The sequence below is a fragment of the Carassius gibelio genome, chromosome A25 (genome assembly GCF_023724105.1).
Source record: "Carassius gibelio isolate Cgi1373 ecotype wild population from Czech Republic chromosome A25, carGib1.2-hapl.c, whole genome shotgun sequence".
Classification (NCBI taxonomy): Eukaryota; Metazoa; Chordata; class Actinopteri; order Cypriniformes; family Cyprinidae; genus Carassius; species Carassius gibelio.
The window spans coordinates 12,423,046-12,443,529 of record NC_068395.1 but is presented as its reverse complement, the minus strand read 5'-3'; the positions used below and the strand labels follow the sequence as shown (position 1 = coordinate 12,443,529).

General features: G+C 37.0%; 1 protein-coding gene across 1 annotated transcript; it reads left to right on the top strand.

Moving 5' to 3' along the window:
• The first annotated feature begins 17 nt into the window (after window positions 1-17).
• duox (dual oxidase) lies at window positions 18-19,151 on the top strand. The gene is made up of 33 exons (XM_052543532.1): window positions 18-950; window positions 1,771-1,854; window positions 1,932-2,096; window positions 2,794-2,981; window positions 3,061-3,259; window positions 4,300-4,466; window positions 4,628-4,688; window positions 5,931-6,027; window positions 6,835-6,925; window positions 7,107-7,209; window positions 7,292-7,458; window positions 7,580-7,755; window positions 7,868-7,986; window positions 8,073-8,213; window positions 8,893-9,006; window positions 9,093-9,295; window positions 9,382-9,567; window positions 9,686-9,899; window positions 11,117-11,210; window positions 11,320-11,480; window positions 11,569-11,635; window positions 11,732-11,809; window positions 13,054-13,232; window positions 13,389-13,619; window positions 13,933-14,032; window positions 14,373-14,422; window positions 14,536-14,663; window positions 15,044-15,197; window positions 16,154-16,386; window positions 16,526-16,684; window positions 16,774-16,929; window positions 17,099-17,227; window positions 18,425-19,151. Exons 1-33 carry the CDS (start codon window positions 887-889, stop codon window positions 18,545-18,547), a joined length of 4,581 nt encoding a protein of 1,526 aa, XP_052399492.1. The 5' UTR covers window positions 18-886; the 3' UTR covers window positions 18,548-19,151.
• Window positions 19,152-20,484: the final 1,333 nt, after the last annotated feature.

Here is a 20,484-nt window from a genome sequence, read left to right as displayed (position 1 = left end):
TTTTTGCCGATATATCGCGAAGTGAAATTCGCGCTCTAGATTTAGCTTTAGTTCATCCCTGATTTAACAAATGCTTGTAGGTAAAAAATAAAGTTTCCTTTTTAGGCTTTCGAAATTTGTTTCCTTCATAAGAATTAGGCTACAATTCGGAAATAACTAACTCGGCCCATCTCTCACACATCTTCACACTTCAGATCGGTCGTTAAAAATTACTTCGAATAGATCTAGAACACAGAAAGCGCCCCTCATACAGCAGTCCGTTATAATGCAAATGATCCCGCTCAGGTAACCGGTCCAGGTAAGCGCACCTTCAGGTGATTGTTAACGTGAATGAGGATACTTTGATAACCGTACATCAAAGGACATCGGATCTTCCTTCATAGTCTGACAGAACTGGATGTTACTTGATAGACATTTGGAAATCAATACCCAACGACAATGCCGTATTGCAACTCACCTGTGGACGCAACGAGAGCCGCGAAACAACACGGGAAAATATGTGTCCTGGAAATAGGATGATCCTCTCGGCGCTCATCTTTTAAGCGATCGCACTTCCTAATAAAATATTTGATTTGCATTGATTGGTATTCCCAAAGAGAGGTGTGAACCGCTCATGACCAGCCCTTCAAACATAAACCCAATGTGAAACAGGCAGGTGTGGATGTGGGTCGGACTCTTCCTTTGATTTTCGCTACCGTCTGGTCTATTCGCGGACAGGTGAGGTCTGCTATTCTCTAAGACAGGCGTGACTGTATTTTAACTTTAATTTGCTTAATGTTTGCTCTAAAGTCCCGGATTTGTCAGTCTTAAAGGAAGGTTGTGTCTGCTTGAACACACGGCAGTTTTCTGTAGTTCAGGTGAAGAGGTGCTTCATTGGTCTGCAAGAATGGGTTTATGTGAGCTACTCTTGAAGACTTTAACTGCACTGTCTGTTCTCTGTCAAGCTACTGGTGAGTAAAGTCTGTCTATCTGATCTTTCTACACCGACATCTATCTATCTATCTATCTATCTATCTATCTATCTATCTATCTATCTGTCTATCTGTCTGTCTGTCTGTCTGTCTGTCTGTCTGTCTGTCTGTCTGTCTGTCTATCTGTCTATTTATCTATCTATCTATCTATCTATCATTTTGAAATTATAAAAACTATTTTTAATAAATGTGAACCAATGTGCATAACTTTATTATAATTTGTATTATTTTTTAGTTTAACTGTCCTCTAATTTTTTTTTAATGCTATTTTAATTAGAGAAATTACTGTATTTTTTTAGTGGTCTCAGACTTTTGATCCTCACTATGTACATATATATGAATTTCCAGCTGTTTGAATACTCATTCGCCTACACTATTCACTAAATGTGTTAAATACTATGTAACAGGCTAATATGAGTTCTTGTTATTCATGAAAATTACTGAAAAGTGTTTCAATAAACTGTACTTCAGTCAAGGTTATTCAAAATATGTTCCTATATTTTGCAATTAAAAAATTAGTGGCAAAAAAGTGGCTCATTGACACAAAATAGCTTTTTTGATTATTTTTTCTTTAATCTTGCATATTTGTTTATTTTACATCTTAACTATTATTCCATTGATTTTTTTTGAGGGACATTTTAGGATGTAAGTTGGATTTAGAATCCTAGATAAATCTTATTTTAAGCACAGCTGAAATGTGCATGGAATAAATTAAATCATCAATGTACTAACATTATATAAAGATTCACACTAATTTATTATAGTGTTGCCAAAGTTCCTTTGATCTTGAACCAAACAGGTGCCAATTCTGCCATTACCTGGGAAGTTCAAAGGTATGATGGGTGGTACAATAATTTGGCAGATCACGATCGAGGGGCTGCAGGTGAGTGAATTCATACTTCTTTTATGTTTAAAAAAAAAAAAGAAGAAGAAGGGAACATCAGGATATTGTCCCTACAGATGCAGCACTGCTCCGTCTCCTTCCGGCGCAGTACGCAGATGGCGTTTATCTGCCCCGACAGGAACCGCACCTGCCAAACCCCCGCCAGATAAGCAACATAGCGATGAGTGGCCAATCTGGTCTCATGTCCTACAGGAACAGAAGCGTTCTCTCTGTGGCCTTCGGTAGGTGATGCTTTCATTTAAACACGGTGTAACCTGTTGATTGAAGAGCCAGCCCTGTAATAATAGTGTCACATCATTTAAAGAAATGTCCAGAAAAGGCTTATTGAGTGTAATTTACCTTAAAGTGATAGTTCACCCAATAAAAATACAAATTTAAGACACAAATGCATCGATTCACTTCAGAAGGCCATTATTACAATGCAATTCAGGGAACACAAAATTAATGCCAGTGGCTCCTGATGAGAAATTGAGGTCTTATGAAGCGAAACGATTGATCTGTGCAAGAAACTAAATGTTATTTAGCGGTAATCCACAGCATTAGGCAATTTGGAGATTTGATTCTTTTCCGCAAGCTGATTATTTCGGACAGTTGGTTTCAGTTTAAGGTTGTATTTGTTTCCTCAGTTCAGTGACTGTTATGAGTAGTGCTGAATGAGTTGGCAAAACCAGCATCATAGGATCAGATTTGCCGGTATTTTGGTTCATTCTGAGTCAGAGTTACTGTCAGGTGTCTGAAAGTGAGTTTTGCTGCCCAAGCTGTGAACTCTTTCAGATGCTTCAGTCCTATCTATGCACTGTTATTCTATTAAGAATTTTAAAGGATTTCAGTAGGTGTTTTCTTAATAGTGACTAATTTTAATAACGGATCAAGGAGAATTTGATTCCTTATGATGGCCACTCTTTATTATAACACTAGGTTACCATGTGTGGTCTGAGATCTCAGAATCACGAAGGCCTGGTTGTCCACCTGAGTTCATGCATATTAAAGTCCATAAAGAAGATCCTGTCTTTGGCTCTAACTCTTCACAACCGGTCCTGCTTCAGTTCCAGAGAGCAGAGTGGGATCCGAGCACGGGCAAAAGTCCTAACAATCCCCGCACACAGGTGCGTATGTAGCCCCTGTAGACTGTATGGGATTTATAATAGACCTGCTGGGTTTTTGATCTACCCGAATTCATTTCAGGTGAATCACGTGACAGCATGGATAGATGGCAGCTCCATCTATGGATCGTCCAGCTCATGGTGCGATGCCTTGAGAACGTTTTCCAAAGGACTGCTGGCGTCAGGCGCCTCACAGGACATGCCCCGGCGCAGCAGCAGTGGTTACCTCATGTGGAGCGCGCCGGACCCCAGCACCAGCCCCGGCTCACAGGAGCTCTACGGTAACATATGGAGTAATACTTTAAGTTGTAGTACATTTATTTATTTATGACCACATGACCAGTAGTTACATGGCTAATCAATTTTATAACTAAACAATACATAAATGGCTATATAAATAAATAAATAAATGCTCAATAACAAATAAAAATGAATTAATTAATTAGTGATTAAATGCATAATAATAGTAAATATATTGATTAGCATCTTGGTCTGCTCTAGGAGATAACACCGTCATCGAACCTGGTCTGTCTAACACCGAAAGATGTTAATGTTAGTACCAAACACTTCTTGCACTGCAATAACTCGCTAATCGAAAAACATAAGCTATATAAAATAGATCAACTTACCGTGTGCTTTTTTTTCGTTGGAAAACAGCAGCTCGCTATTCTTGGTCCTCGTTGAGAAGCATCGCGATGCAATCATGAGTTATTTACTAAACTGAAAGATTATGATTTGTATTTGTGAGTGACAGACAAGTAGAAGGGTGGGGGCACACTGGGGGGCCAATCAGTTTCCCCAAGGCCCCTCCCCTGGCTATAAGGGATTTAAAACCCACATAATTTCATTTGACAGGCAAAATAAATAAAAAAAGCATAACAGTGAAATGACAAACTGTGTTTTCTAAAAATCGAGCCAAGAGGCAGCATATAGAGAGAGAAAAGCAAAGGAACCAAAATAGAACCCTGAGGAACCCCACAGGGCAAAAAAAACATTACTCGAGTAATGTTCAACCATCTTGACTGAAAAACTCACTGGAGTGTTATTGTTGCAATAATTCCTTTTTCCTCAATCCTTTTGCATGAGCATGTGTTTGCTAAAATGCTCATATGTGACACCAATAGACCATCATTTTTGAAAATAATCTTCAATCTATGTTCCTCTTGTAAATGGCTCCATAGATGGCAAAACATTAAGCAATAAAGTACAAAAGTGCATGATACAGAGCAGAGTGACTTCTCATTTTGCATTATTTTAGTACTTGTATGGAAAAAAAAGTACATTGTTACATTGTTTTCAGCTGCTGGTTTTGTGTTCTCAGAGTTTGGGAATGCCTGGGCCAATGAGAACATCTTTACGGTCACTGAGGGAATTATTTGGTTTCGTTACCACAATTACCTGGCCTCCAAACTGCACGAGGAACACCCCTCTTGGTCAGATGAAGAGCTTTTCCAAAATGCCCGAAAGAGGGTTATTGCCACATTTCAGGTAAAGCAGATGGTGCTCTATTACTGACTCACTTCATGAAACGGGGCAGTTTAGAGGAGTGTAAAGATTCCATTCCTTCCATTAGAATCTCCTTTGAACACTTTGAAAAATATAATGATATATCAGTCTTATTTCTGATTTGATGATCGATCCTTCCTCAGAATATAGCATTCTATGAGTGGCTGCCGGCCTATCTGGGAGCTCCAGTGACTTCCTATCCAGGTGAGACTTGTGTGTGTGTGTGTGTTCTGAATGTGGACATGCTCCAGTAATCTGTAGTTTGGCTCAAACGGCACACCCACTGACCACAGTCCGTTCTCTGACCGTCTGAAGGTCACACTACAATCAGATTTTTCATTCACTTCCACTCATATGCATGTTCGCGCTTATTAATAATAATAATTATTTGATATTTATAATTTCTATTAATATGACCAATTGCATTTTGATACAGGTTTCAACTTCTTTTACTTTTAAAGGTCCTGTAGGGAACTTTTGTAAAAAAAGATTTTTTACATATTTATTAAACCTGTCATTATGTCCTGACAGTAGAATATGAGACAGATAATCTGTGAAAAAATCAAGCTCCTCTGGCTCCTCCCAGTGGTCCTATTGCCATTTGCAGAAACTCCATCGCTCGCGGTAAAAAATAACCAATCAGAGCTGTGGTCCGTAACATTGTTTGTGTTCAAAATGTAGAAAAATGTATATAATAAGCGAGTACACCATGAATCCATTTTCCAAACCGTGTTTTTAGCTTGTCCTGAATCACTAGGGTGCACCTATAATAAGTGTTTATATTCTGACTATTTTAGATTGCTTCGGGGTTACCGCAGCGGAGTAACCCAGTACCTTTGTGATTCTTCATAGACATAAACAGAGAGAAGTAGTTCCGGCTACGATGTTCTTCCGCAAGACGCAAGCAGTTCTGTTTATTAACCGCTAGAGCGTCAAAAGTTCCCTACCGCAGCTTTAAGTAATAAATTACTTATTAAAATAATCTAAATAAATAAAAAAAAAAAATTTTTAGGTTTGAGATGCAAATTTACAATAAAATATTTAATGTAAAATATCTAATGATAATAAACAAATATAAAATTATTTGTCTGTTATTGTGATATATTGAACAAAATGATCTATGTGGGTCAGAGGGTCTCTTCCTGTTTAGGTGGACGATTATATGCAGCTGTGAGCAGACCTTCTGCCACGGGTCAATGATTTGGCAACACGAGACTAATCTGTGGTCTGTTAAAATCTGTCTCATGGCTTGTGTAAAATGCAGTTGGCTTTGCAGTTGACAGCATGTCGTTGGCGTCTACGTGATTGCAGGTTAACAGATGCCAAGTACTGTATGTCCTTTCTGCTGAGGGCAGTACTGTAGGCTTAACAGTGGTTTGTGTAAATATGAGCTGATAACGGAATATATAATATGAGCTGAATCACACAGCGCCGTCTTTTTTGCAGGTTATCAGAAATATGTTGATCCAGGGATCTCTGCTGAGTTTGAAGCTGCTGCTGTGAGGTTTGGACTGACTCTTGCACCACCTGGTGTATATAAAAGGTACACTGCTCAAATCACTTTTGTAAAACTGATACAAATCCCATGACATTGTAACATTAACATTGTACATCTAACATGTTGACATTGTAACATTAACATTAACAACTTTCTGTTCATATAGTAACATGTTTGTGTGTATATATATACATATATATGTTTTGCTGTAGTGTGTCAGTAGGAAATATCAGTTTACATTTCCAAACATTACTTTTGCCTTTAAATGTAATAATCCATTGAGATTTTTGTTTGCATGAGGAGTCTGACAGCAGCCAGTGCTCCACATAGAGATCTGATCTGATCATCATCAGTCTGTCTGGAAGAACATGAAGAAACAGAACAAACTGAGACAGACGCAATCCAGAAGAACTGTGGCAATGTCTCCAAAACGCTTCAAGAGACCTGCAAAGCTACAGTACTGTGCAAAGTTTTAGGCATTTCTGTAAAAATGCTGTGGAGTGGGGATGCCATCAAAAAATAATCATATAAATAGATTTTATTACTAATGAATTTCTATTAACTTAACTAAATTAAATCAACATGACCACACTATGTGTTAAAAAAAACTTTTTTCCTAGAAGGATTTGTGCATTATTTTTCAGGTAGCTTTGCAGGGAGGTTTCGTGTGTTTTGGAGACATTGCCACAGTTCTTCTGGATTGGGTCTAGTATAATACTAGTAGCCTAAGACTTTTGGACAGTATTGTACAGTATTGTATATATATATATCCCAAACTTTCAAATGGTAGTGTACATATAAATTCCTCTATTGTATCTAAAATTGTGTTGAAATGTGATTTTGGGGATTCAGAAACAGGACATGTCACTACAAAAGTGCTGTGAACAGCGACGCAAGTAAATCTCCTGCCCTGCGTTTATGCAACACCTTCTGGAACCGAAATGTGAGTCATGATTTTATTTATTAAATTTCAAACATGGTGGCTTTACTATAATTTTGACTGTTTTTGTCCCAAGAATGTCTTTATTATATATATGTATACACACACAAACACACAGACACATATATAATGAAATGTAGAAATTATTTTAATTTAATCAAATATATATATATAAATGTTTTAGAATCCAAACCTGCAGTCCAGTCAGGATGTGGATGAGCTAATAATGGGCATGGCTTCTCAGATCGCTGAGCGAGAGGACAACGTTATTGTGGAGGATTTGAGAGGTTGCTTTTTCTTTCAATTCGTTTAATGACAATAAGAACATCTGCTGTTTAACACATCTTCTCCATTCCATTTTTCCATTAGACTACATGTACGGCCCCTTGAGGTTCTCGCGCTCTGATGCAGTGGCTTTGACCATCCAGAGGGGGCGTGATTTTGGGCTGCCCAGTTATAACCAGATCAGGGAGAGCCTCAACATGCTGCCTGTCAACAGCTGGGACGAGATCAACCCTAAACTGTATAACACACAGGTGCTGCTACAGCCATCAGCAAGAATCTCTCAATAACAAATATCCAGAATCACCCAACCACTTATTGTTCAGATACTGCACAAATCTAGTTTGTAATGTTCTATCTGTTTCTTTGATCTAGTTGTTAAGGGTGCTTGAAAAGTTGTATGAGAATGATACCTCCAGACTTGAGCTATTTGTGGGCGGCCTGCTAGAATCACAGGAAGGACCCGGTCCAGTGTTTTCCACCATCATCCTGGACCAGTTTGAACGAATAAGGAACGCTGATCGCTTCTGGTTTGAGAACATACAAAATGGGTGAGAGATTTTTATTTGATGATTACTTAAAAAAACAAACAAAAAAAAACAGCCATGTCAGTTTGGTCAGATGATGAGCACACAGAACACTGAAAGATATCCTTCATCTCAGCTTGTTCACTGAAGAGGAGATCCAAGCCATACGTAACACCACATTTCATGATGTCCTTCTGGACGTTACTAGTGCGGAGGAGGGTGACATTCAAAAGAATGTGTTCTTCTGGGTGAACGGTAAGAAGCAACCAAGATGCACCAACATATTCCACAAAAAATAATATTATAAATCATGATGTGTTTATGTTGGGCTTTTTGTTCAGGTGATCCCTGCCCCCAGCCTCAGCCAATCAGAGCCTCTGATCTACACCCCTGCACAAAGGCTTCCTCTATGAGTTACTTTGACAACAGCAGCAAAGCTGGTTTTGGAGTAACGGTGGTGGTACTCTTCCTGTTTCCAGTTGGTCAGTGTCATTCATACATATATATATATATATATATATATATATATACTCCTATGAATTTCATTCAGTTACTGTTACCTACCCTCTTAAAATACATTAGGTAACTTTTTGAATGAATTAGATTTGCTGCTCTCAACCTTTCCTGAGGATGGTACTCCCATAGTTATGCTTGGAGATTTCAACATCCACTTAGATAAACCTCTGTATGTAAGAGTGTCATCTACTGCAACACACAAATCAGGCCACCAACTGGACCTTATTTATATACGATACTACTCTACTGATCATGTACTGGTTACTCCACTGCACACGTCGGATCACTTCCTCCTCACTCTTAACCTCAACATGGTCCCTGATACATCACTTACCCCTCCACATGTCCACATCTTTCTACGTAACCTACGCTCACTCTCACCCTCCCGGCTATCTGCCATGGTTTCATCTTCACTTCCTTCCCCTAAACTGTTAGCATCTTTTGATCACTTTTTGTTTAAAAAAAAATATTGAAATGGTATTCTTGTATTGAAGTGAAATAATTTATTGGATAATTTATTACAATCGAACACGTCACTTTCAAAGTTTCTTGCTAGTTAAAATAAAGAGTTTTTGTCAGGGTGTATATTCCCCCCAATCATTTATCAACACTCGCCACTGTTACAACTTTCTGATCTCTCAACAGTAAGCTACATAGTAGCTTGTGTAGTTGCTCGTGTCCGGACGGCCAGATACAAACGATTCCAAAAGAAGCTCAGAGGTTCTACCACAGACAAGAAACCTGCACATGAAACTATTGGTCAGTAACATCACCTGCAGTGTCACATTCGTCTGAAATGCCAGTGAAGATGAGTTTATTAACTTCATTTTACTATATTTATTCAGCCAAAGAGTGGTTGGGTCACAATGCAGCACCTCAACAAGTTACACTTGCATTCAATGAGAAGAAAGTATTCCAGACCTTTGATGAAAACGGCTCTCTTCTCAGTTCTCACAGCATGAGCAATCAAGACCACCTGAATGTGTTAATATCAAATGACCATCAGCATCGTGCTTTGCTCTTGAAGATCCCCAAAGAGTATGATATGGTAGGCATTTTGTAGTTTATTCTGATGTTATTATCATTCAACTGATTCTCAATGAGACATTAAGTTGTCAGATTTCTGTCCAAAAGGTTTTGTTCTTTGAGGATGGTGGACAGAGGTCAAAGTTTCTGAGTCACCTGCGCTCTGCGCTGGAGGGCAGAATTCAGAATCTGACCGTGATGGAAATGAGTGAGAAAGAGCTTCTTAGAGATGCAGTGACCAGAACACAGAGGGAAAAGATTGTGGAGACATTTTTCAAGCACGCTTTTTCAAAGGTATGTGTTTCTGTTCTCTCTTTATAATGTATGTCTACACGGTCATTTTGTTTTCATTCCACTGGCAAAGTGTCACAAAGTTAAGAGGTAGCATCTTCCATGTGTTTTTTGACTCCAGGTCTTGGACATTGATAAAAGTGATGCAGGAGACTTGAGCAATAGGACCAGAGAAGCTTTACAGTGTGAGCTCACACGAGCTGAATTCGCCAGTGTGCTCGGTCTGAAGCCTGACTCGCTCTTTGTTGAGTCCATGTTCACACTGGCTGACAAGGATGGTAATGGATACCTTTCGTTTCAGGAGTTCCTGGATGTTATTGTCATTTTCATGAAAGGTGAGGTTGTTAAAATCTTTTTTATTGCTCTTCATTGTTTCAATATATGTTGTTGTCACCATTTAAAAATACTACCAAGTAACAGTGTTACAATGTTGTGATGTTACAGTGCTACAGGTTTACCTTGTTATGTTAGGATTTTACAGTTTTACAGTGTTTCAATGTTAGAATGTTAGAATGCTACAATGTTACACTGCTACAAAGTTACGTTGTAAGGATGTTACAGTTTTACAATTTTAGTATTTCCATGCTAGAATGTTGTGATAGTACAGTGTTAAGATGCTACTAAGTTAACTTCTTACAATTTCAGGATGTTACAGCTTTCAATTTTAGAGTTTTTTTTGTTGTTGATACAACGTTACAGTGTTACGGTTTAATGATGTCACAAGTGCTACAATTATTGCCTTGTTACATTGTTAGGATATTATAAAATGTTATATTGTTTTGTTGTTAGAGGGTTGTTATGTTACAATATTATAATGTTACAATGCTGTAAACTTACCTTATTATATTGTTATAATTTTACAGTTTTACATTTTACAGCGTTACAGTGTTCTGATGTTACATAGTTAAGATGTTACTGTGCTATTAAGTTAACTTAGGATGTTACAGTGTTAGTTTTATGATTTTACAGTGTTACAAAGTTACATTGTTAGAATGTTACAGTTATACAAATATGTGGCATTAACATTTTACAAAGCGACTTTAGAATGTTACAGGTATACATTTTTTGCAGCATTACAATGTTACAAAGTAACCTTATTTTGAATGTTACAGTTGTACAATTTTGTGGCATTACAATGTTACAAAGTAACCTTACGTTGTTAGAATGTTATAGTTGTACAAGTTTGCAGCATTCATAATGTTGCAAAGTAACCTTATATTGTTAGAATTTTACAGTTGTACAATTTTGCGGCATTACAATGTTTCAAAGTTTGCGGCATTACAATGTTGCAAAGTAACCTTACGTTGTTAGAATGTTACAGTTGTACAATTTTGCGGCATTACAATGTTTCAAAGTAAACTTACGTTGTTAAAATGTTACAGTTGTACAAGGTTGCAGCATTACAATGTTTCAAAGTAAACTTACGTTGTTAGAATGTTACAGTTGAACAATTTTGCAGTATTACAATGTTACAAAGTAAACTTATTGTTAGAATGTTACAGTTTTACAGTGTAATGGTGTTAATATTTTGTGTTTTTGCTCTCAAATCCAGGTACTCCTGAAGAGAAGTCTAAGCTTTTGTTTTCAATGCATGACATTAAAGGAGATGGCTTCTTGTCCAAGGAAGAGTTCACTTTCCTACTCAGGTCGTTTCTGATGTTTTTTGAGCTTTGTAGAGAACAAAAGTATTTATATATATACTTTTATAATCAGATTAAATTGTTCTGCTTGTCACATTCCTCATGTCTTGTACAGGTCTTTCATTGATATCTCTGAAAGTGCTCTATCTAAGAGTCAGGCTGATGATGGTATAGCAGCTATGCTTCAGGCAGCTGGTCTTTACAACAAAGATTGCTTCTCCTGGGAGGACTTTCACCTTCTGCTGCGAGACCATTCAGCTCAGCTCAGTATTAAAGGTCATGGTCTAATCCTCCATGTCTATATTTATTAATTCACTCAATACAGTGGCATTTTACTTTGAAACTGTTGTTCCTGTATTCCCAGGCATGGAAGTACTTGGAAAGAAAAAAATAGCCAGAGAACAGCGAGTATCTTTCATTAAGAAAAATAGGTAAAGAAAAAAAATATAACATAAAATCCATTTGGCACTTAAAAAAAGAATAAGAGTAATATAGCTATTATAAGTATTTTTTTATTTCTATTGTAGTCCTTCAGCAGTGGAAGAGCTTACTCACAGGCGTGAGGGGGAGCAAGACCAGGAACTTCGTCAAAGACAGACCAAGAAGTGAGATGTTAATGCAGTGGTTCTCAATTTCAGTCCTCGTGCCACCACCACCCCACCGCGAGCTCTCTTTAATTTAACACACTTGAGAGAATAGAGAGAGAATTCCATTCATGAGCTGTGTTCCGATTGCAATGGTCCGTACACAACATTCACTTTTCCCCACTCCCTAAACACAAGAAGTACGTTGAAGTTTACTTCACTTCGAAACATTCATTCACAGATTTGCGCTACGCCACAGCCTGTAGCGTCTTCACACACAGAAGAAACTTACTAGAGAAGTGTGAATTTACCTCTGTAAAAATACAATTTCAATTCACATCTCGCACAACTTGAATGGAACATACACTCCATTCTTACTGGAATCATGGCGGAATTTCCTATAAAATCCACTTCGTAGTGCACTTATGGTCAACGAGAACAAATGTCTGAAGTGATAAGAGATGCATGCAAAATTATGGAACATGTTCTGACATGTATGGTCACTAGGTGTTAGATTTAAGCCTTTGTGAAACCCATCATTTGTTGGCTATTGAGCAATGTGGCAATCTGTATTTGTGGGAAGTGATGCAATTCTGTGACGTTATATTGGTCAGGTTTCGCTTTGAACGTCATCATTTCTAGTTGACTGTGACAAAATTAAACTGGCTAATAATGCAGAAGCAGAAATAACTTGAAAGTGACCTTTACATATTATGAATGTTGATTGTTGAGGACTTGTGTGTGACGAGTGGGGCGGAGCTAGTGTTGCTCATTATCATTCACTCCACAGGCCTTGCTCCACTTCCACGGCTCTCAGATGGAGATGTTTAGGAAGGATGTTACTATGATACATTACTGATAAATAACTAACTAGACCAGACATGTCCAATCCTCCTCCTGGAGGGCCGGTGTCTTGCAGAGTTCAGTTCCAACCCCAATAAACACACGTGAACCAGCTAATCAAGGTCTTATTAAGTATACTAGAAACTTCCAGGCAAGCTGACCTATCCACCCGTCTGTCTAATTAGTTATCTATTTATTGACATGTCTTTCTGTGTAGTTAGTCAATCTGACTGCCTTTCTATTTAATTTTTCTCACATCTTAGGTTAACTTACTGGCTATTTCTCTGTGTAGTTAGATAATTATCCATTTGTCTGTCTATCCAATTAGTTAAAATGCTCAACCCAAGTTTGAGCAATAAAGGTATGTTATTTCTGTCAAGCCACCCTAATTAAAGCAGAATATGTTCTGTTTCCCTTGTTAGAACTGAACAAAACATCCCTAAAGTGTACGTGAGGCCTCGGAGGGAGCGCTACAACAGGAACGCAGTGCAGCAATGCATCCAGCAGGTCAAACGCTTCATAGAAAACTACAGAAGACATATCATTTGCACAGTCATTATATACGGGATCACCGCTGGACTAGCACTGGAAAGATGCTATTGTAAGTGTCCCATTATTTTCTCTCTTTTCATCTCTGAACATTGTATTGTGCATATTTAATGCCTGATTTGATTTATTGTGATCATGTTGAACTGTCCCTATTTTTTAACACTGGAGATCCTCACTAATAGTTGCAAACCAATAGCAATGTTTGTAGATTATGGTTTACAGGCCCATGCCAGTGGCATCCCAGAGACCTCCATGGTGGGTGTGCTCGTGTCTCGCGGTTCTGCGGCCGCAATCTCCTTCCTGTTTCCCTACATGCTCCTCACTGTGTGCCGTAACCTGATAACCATGTGCAGAGAGACTTTTCTCAACAGATACATCCCGTTCGATTCGGCCATCGACCTTCACCGTCACATGGCTATGACTGCTGTCGTCCTCTCAGGTCAGAAGAGAAACATTCGCTCTACGTACAAAATGCCATCTATTAATACTTGGACTTCTTATGTGCACTCTCAATTTTTTTTTTACTATAGATATGATTCATTAGAATCTTACATCGGCGTGTTTATGTTTTAATACTTTGCATGTCTAAAGATATTTGTGCAGTTTATGACATATGTCAGTTGACGCATTCAATTGCCAGGGTTCAAAGTTCCATTGCATTGTAACATTTCCTCAAAGTGATGTGCTATACAGCAATAATTTCACTTTTTTTTTATTTAAGTTTATTTTTTTATTTTTTTTTTTGGTGCCAGTTGTTCACAGTTTGGGGCATGTGGTCAACGTTTATGTTTTCTGCATCAGTGACCTCAGTATTCTTGCCTGCCTGTTTCCTAGAGTGTTCTCCAACAATGGGTAATTTATACAATTGATCTTGAGATACACACACACACACACAAATATATATATATATATATATATATATATATATATATATATATATATATGTACACATATGGTGATGGTTTCAGGTTCAGAGTAACATTCAAAAGTAACGTTTCCATAATGTTTTACAAAATGATCAAATGTTCATGTAACCAGAACTGGATGTTTTGAATGTTCAGAGAACATCCAGAAATAAAAATTGTCAATCTTAATGGGAACATAAAGCATTCTTAGAGCATATGTTTGTTAGCTGGGAATCTCTGTTAGTGCAGGAGCCTTGTCTAATATTCTGTATGTTGATCAATTGTAGATCTGAGCTTCCAATGAAATGGACCTTCTGGTTTTTCAAGACAGTTCCTGGTATAGATGCTCATTCAATGTTGTTCGGATGTATTCAGTATTACATTTCTAGAGTCGGTATATTACTTTTCTTGATGTGTGTTTGCTGTAGCTTTGTTGTGTTTCTCTTTCAGGTCTCACTGGGGTTCTTTTGCTGTTGATTTTTGCTTTTATGTACGTCTTCGCCTCACGCTATTTCAGATGCATCAGCTTTAGAGGATTCTGGATCACACACCACCTCTATGTGCTCGTCTATGTCCTGGTAAAGGAAAAAAAATACCTATTCATTTATGAGCTTCAGAATTATGTACTACGAAAAACTAATATAGTTGAAATTCAGTTAGTAAGAGAGTGAAAGGAAAAAAAATCCATAAATGATTCATTAGAATACTTCTTTACACTTTTTGTTTAAAAATAAATAAATAATGTTTTCCAATTTTTAAAGTAAAAGAAATGACGAAAAAAATGGCGTTTCTTTTTTTTGATTTTTCCAAAAAAAAACAATATGATTTTTCTCAGCCATTTGTTTAGTTTTTTGTTTAGTTTAGTTTTGTTTTGAAAGTTACATGTCTGGTGAGCACATTGGCCACAGGAACTGTGAATATGGACTTCCTCTCTTGTCTCTCTCATCTCATTTGGCAGACAGTGATCCACGGCAGCTACGCCCTCCTCCAGGAGCCCCGCTTCCACATCTACCTGATCCCCCCGGGCCTCCTCTTCCTCCTGGACAAGCTCATCAGCCTCAACAGGAACAAGGTGGAGATCCCAGTGTTGAAAGCGGAGCTGCTGCCCTCAGGTAGACAATACGCTCAGCAAATCCACCACAACGCTCTTCAAGGGCCTGAGCACACAGTGGTGTCTCATGTGCTGTAAAGTGTTCACTTCTAATTGCTCTAGCTGTAAAATAATACAGCACTTCAGAACAAGAGTATCGAGGCAAATCCAGGAGTCACTTTATTGATTTTAAAATTAAACGTTGTCTAAAATCACCAATAGGGTGACAATTTATTTCAATAGTCCACTTTAGATATTCCACTAAATATAAGTAGTTTTGCAACTACATGTCAACTATGAGTCATTAGAGTATTAGTAGACTGCTAGCACTGATCATTCTACTGACTATAAGCAACGTTGAGGAAAGTTTCTTTTAAAAGTAAAGCATTACGATATTGTGTTACACCATAAAAACGTAACTAATTGTGTTACTTACAGTAGTTGCTTTTGATGGGAAGTAATACATTACGTTAATGTTGCATTACTCTTTGTCACTTGAGCTGGGCTTGCTTGTTTATTTTTAATAACAAAAAAATATATATTTATATATATATAGTTTTGTAAGTTTTGTTTTTGGCAACTGTAAAGGCCCTTTCACACCAAAAGTGAAATTAATAAGCCTCCGGCTGAAGGAAATGCATCTGCCTCTGCACTTAGAGGTGTCTTGCATTACTTTTTTGTAAAAGTAACTAAAATATATTATTGTAAATTTACAAGTAATGTGTTACTTTACTAGTTATTTGAAAAGTAATCTGATTACATAATTTTTGTTACTTGCAATGCATTACCCCCAACAAGTAACTTTGCATGTACATATGAACTTAAAATAACATAACCTTAAAATAACATAAAATAAGCTGTCTACTTAAACTCTAATGAGAGTTAGTTGGCATGCACTGGCAAAGTTATTTATAATAGAATTTCTAAAGTGGACTAGTAGCACTGATAACCCGATTCTCAATTTCTCTGAACTGACAGATGTAACTTACCTGGAGTTTAAGCGTCCTCAAGGTTTTGTCTACCGCTCGGGACAGTGGGTACGTATCGCATGCCTGGCGCTGGGCACAGATGAGTATCACCCTTTCACCCTGACCTCCGCACCACATGAGGAGACCCTCAGCCTTCACATCCGTGCAGTGGGACCCTGGACCAGCAAACTCCGAGAGGCCTACACCCCTGAGAATCTCCAGGAGTTTGGAGGATATCCAAAGGCGAGGATAAACAGTTTGTGTTTGGATCATATAGATGTAGATCAACCTGAATGCATTAATTTATCCTAATATATATTATATATATATATAGCTTTTATGTTCCTTGGCCTGAATGAATGACCCTGCTGTATCTCCACAGTTGTATCTTGATGGGCCGTTTGGGGAGGGTCATCAGGAGTGGACAGACTATGAGGTGTCAGTTTTGGTGGGTGCTGGGATTGGAGTCACACCCTTCGCTTCCATCTTAAAAGACTTGGTGTTCAAATCTTCAGTCAAGTTCAAATTTCACTGCAGAAAGGTACAACACAGCCATTGAAAAATAGTTTTCAATGTCCTATAATTAATGAATACATTTTTAATGACTCTTAACGTGTCCTCTGAATCCAGGTGTACTTTATCTGGGTGACACGGACTCAGCGTCAGTTCGAGTGGGTGTCTGACATCATAAGAGAGGTGGAGGACATGGACGCTCAGGAGCTGGTGTCAGTGCACATCTACATCACACAGCTGGCTGAGAAATTCGATCTCCGCACCACCATGCTGGTAAATCCGTTGTTTATATGAGAATGAAATTAGGTTTTATTGGTTTATATAGTTGCTGTAAATTCCATTGAACTACTGTTATGAAATTAAAAGCAAGTTAACTGATATAAAGTTATGGTTGGGTGTAAAATCAATCACCTCTCTCTCTCTCTGTCTCTCTTTTGTCAAGTATGTCTGTGAGCGGCACTTTCAGAAGGTGTGGAACAGGAGTCTGTTCACCGGCCTGCGCTCCGTCACACACTTCGGACGCCCACCCTTTTTGGCTTTTCTCAGCTCACTACAGGAAGTTCATCCAGAGGTCAGAAGCCAAATAATTAGCATCTATGCATGCAAGCACCAAAAATGCTAACTATAACGATAATTATAACGTTTTTAATAATCATTCTAGTTCTATGAGAATTGGAAAGTTTACACCCCAACAATAACGACACAGAGGAACAATATCGCTGGAATCACTTTTACAATCACTTTTCTCCAGCTGATGAATGATAAAACATTGACAGCCAATCAGAATCCATCGGCTTAAAAAAAAAGCTTGAGCATTTAAACTGGGAGATGACAAGACTGCAGCATGTGCTTATAATAATAGTAGATTATTGTGTGTTGTCGTGGATGCTAATATAGTCATCCGTATAGTGGTCTTTAGTTATATTTTTCATTATAGTTATCTTTTTTTGCGTTGGTTATAATTAGCTTTATTGTTATCGTTATAGTTATCTTTATCGTTATAGTCATTATTATAGTTTTTGTTATCGTTATAGCAATATTTATCATTATAGTCATCTTTATAGTTATCATTATAGTTTTCTTTATTGTTATAGTATAGTTTATTGTTATAATAACTACAACGATAACCACAAAAAGAACTTTAACGATAACTATAACCTATAGTTATCGTTAAAGTTCTTTTTGTGGTTATTGTTATAGTTATCTTTATCGTTATGGTTATCGTTAAAATTATCTTTATCGTTACAGTTGTCCTTATAGTTATATCTATTGTTAGTTATTTTATCAGTTACGTTCCTATTGTTATGGTTATAGTTATTATTTGTTTTTGTTTTTGTTACCGTTGTTGTTATTGTTATAGTTATGGTTATCATGATTAAAGTTATCTTTATCGTTATAGTTATCCCTATAGTTATAGTTATCTTTATCAATATAATTATCTTTATAATTATCATATTTATAGCTATTGCTATAGTTATATTTATTGTCAAAGTTATAGTTAACATTGTAGTTATCTTTATCGTTATGGTTATAGTTAAAGTTATCGTCTTATAGTTATCATTATAGTTATCCTTACTGTTATATTTATCTTTACAGTTGTAGGGCCTTAACTGTTGCATTTTTCTAAATCTTCCTGTATCGGTAAATATTTGTGATTCATATGGGATCTTGTTAAAGGAGTCATTTTGGTAAATGAGTCATTTAATTAGATCATACTGACAGTGATATCAACCTCACGTACACCACTGGTGATGTTTTCTTGTTAAAGGTGGAGAAGATCGGCGTGTTTAGCTGCGGTCCTCCTGGTCTGACCAAGAATGTGGAGAAGGCCTGCCAGCAAATGAACAAACGTGACCAGACACATTTTGTTCACCACTATGAGAACTTCTAGGCTGTACGATTGAATCCAATAAGAAATACTTGACAACAAATCACTGAATCATCAATATTGATTCATTTTTAATTGGCCTGGAGTCCATTATTCAGTCTGAGTTGCCATTACTAGTTGGTAAAGTAAAGAACATGTTGAGGTCATATAGAAGTATAATGCGGTCAACAAATCAGTTATGCTAAATAAATCACTTTTAGTACCAAATATATTAGGAGCAAATTTCATATAAAGAAACAGATTACAGATTAGATTTTTTTTTAGAGGTAATTTTTCCATTGTATTTTTTGTTTGTCTTTTTGAATGTAAAAGTACATATGATGGATATTCTATGTAACAAATGATCAATAAATGAAGTGTTATTCCATTTTTATCTATTATGTAATTGTCATTTGAGTGTTACTGTTGAGGTTTCATAATAATTATCACTAAAAGGACTGATCAAATTCCACCTAAATTTATTTTGTCTAAAAAAGGAACTCTTTCTTCTTTGATGATACTCCTTACGTTCAAAACATAATTCACATTCAGTGCTTGTTATGTTTCTTCTCTAAGGAGATTTATGTTTTGTTTGTTCATTAAAAGCAATGGCCCGTTCACAGCTTTTCATCCAATGTTGGTGTTGTCTGTATTCTGTTTACCACAAACTCCAATAACATGGTATTTGCCGACAAAGCAATAAAACTGCAGGAAATTAGGAACATTGTGCTGGCAGACAATATCACTTTTGGGATTGTGAATATGATCAACACAATAACAACAATTGCCAGTATCCTAGAGAAAAATAAAGTATGAAGAAATGCATGTATAAAATAACTCTGACCACGTACACACTGCAGGTCACAATATTTTGGTGTGTGGCTCATTTCAAAGATAATGCATTATGGTTTGAGTCTTTTATGGGCTTGTTCTTTTTTTCTAGCAAGATCTGTCGACACCGAGTCAAAACATACAAGACACTGATAGACAAACTTTTTCCAAATGTGTATGTGTTTGTACATATATCTGTACATGTACATTAAAATACAAATGCATTTTTAACTTTATATTATTTCATACACCTGTTTATATTTTTTACTCTATAATTTCTTGGACCATTTCAGTCCATGGTAGTGCAACTGAAGCAAACAATCAACTATGGGAGGCAAGACACTGTCCAAAAGATCTCGGGGCTAAAGTTGTTGACAGGCACAAGTCAGGAGATAGATACATAAAACATTTCAAAGGCTTGATCAAACCCTAGAAGCCAGTGAAGTCTATTGTTAAGAAGTAGAAGATATTTGGATACAACACAGACCCTCCCTCGTTTAGGACGTCACTTCTAACTGGATGAAAGATGTGGAGGAAACTGATCAGAGAAGAGACCAAGAGATCTACAGCAACTCTGAAGAAGCTGCAGGATTATATTATATTATATTACATTATATTATATTATAAGTAAACCTGCTCTGTTTACTTCTGTTGCCTAGTTTCCTATGAGTCCTGATTTGTTTCTGTCTTGATGTATTTGTTTCAGATGTGTCTCATTTATTTACCCAGTATTTATGCTCCCTGTTTTAGTCTGTTCTCTGTCGGTTATTCGCTTAACCATTGTGTGTGCTACATTTGCTTCTGAGATTCTTCTGTGTGTATTCTCTGTGGATTTATAACAAAAAAAAATTGGATAATACTCCTTCGTTGTGCACTTTAAATAGCACATTTCATTACGATCAGTTATGTTTTTGCACTGGGGAAAGGAATATCAGGATAAACACAACAATATAAACTTAAGAAGAAGAAAATAGTTTAAAAAGGATATTAATAGCTGTCTCGCTTTACTGTTCAACGTGGCAAACAGATTTCCCATTAAATCAGTTGAGAAACACAGTTAAAGGATATAATTTTTTTATTGATTTCACAGTTGTAGAGTTATTTCGAATTATGTTTTCGGAATAATTCAG

What these genes read in the sequence shown, in the direction of transcription:
- duox (XM_052543532.1), top strand. Translation starts at nt 887, where the DNA reads ATGGGTTTATGTGAGCTACTCTTGAAGACTTTAACTGCACTGTCTGTT. An exon ending in ACTCTTCCTGTTTCCAGTTG is followed by an intron (nt 8,214 to 8,892) that starts GTCAGTGTCATT and finishes ATCTCTCAACAG; the next exon opens with TAAGCTACATAGTAGCTTGT. An exon ending in TCAAATTTCACTGCAGAAAG is followed by an intron (nt 16,685 to 16,773) that starts GTACAACACAGC and finishes CTCTGAATCCAG; the next exon opens with GTGTACTTTATCTGGGTGAC.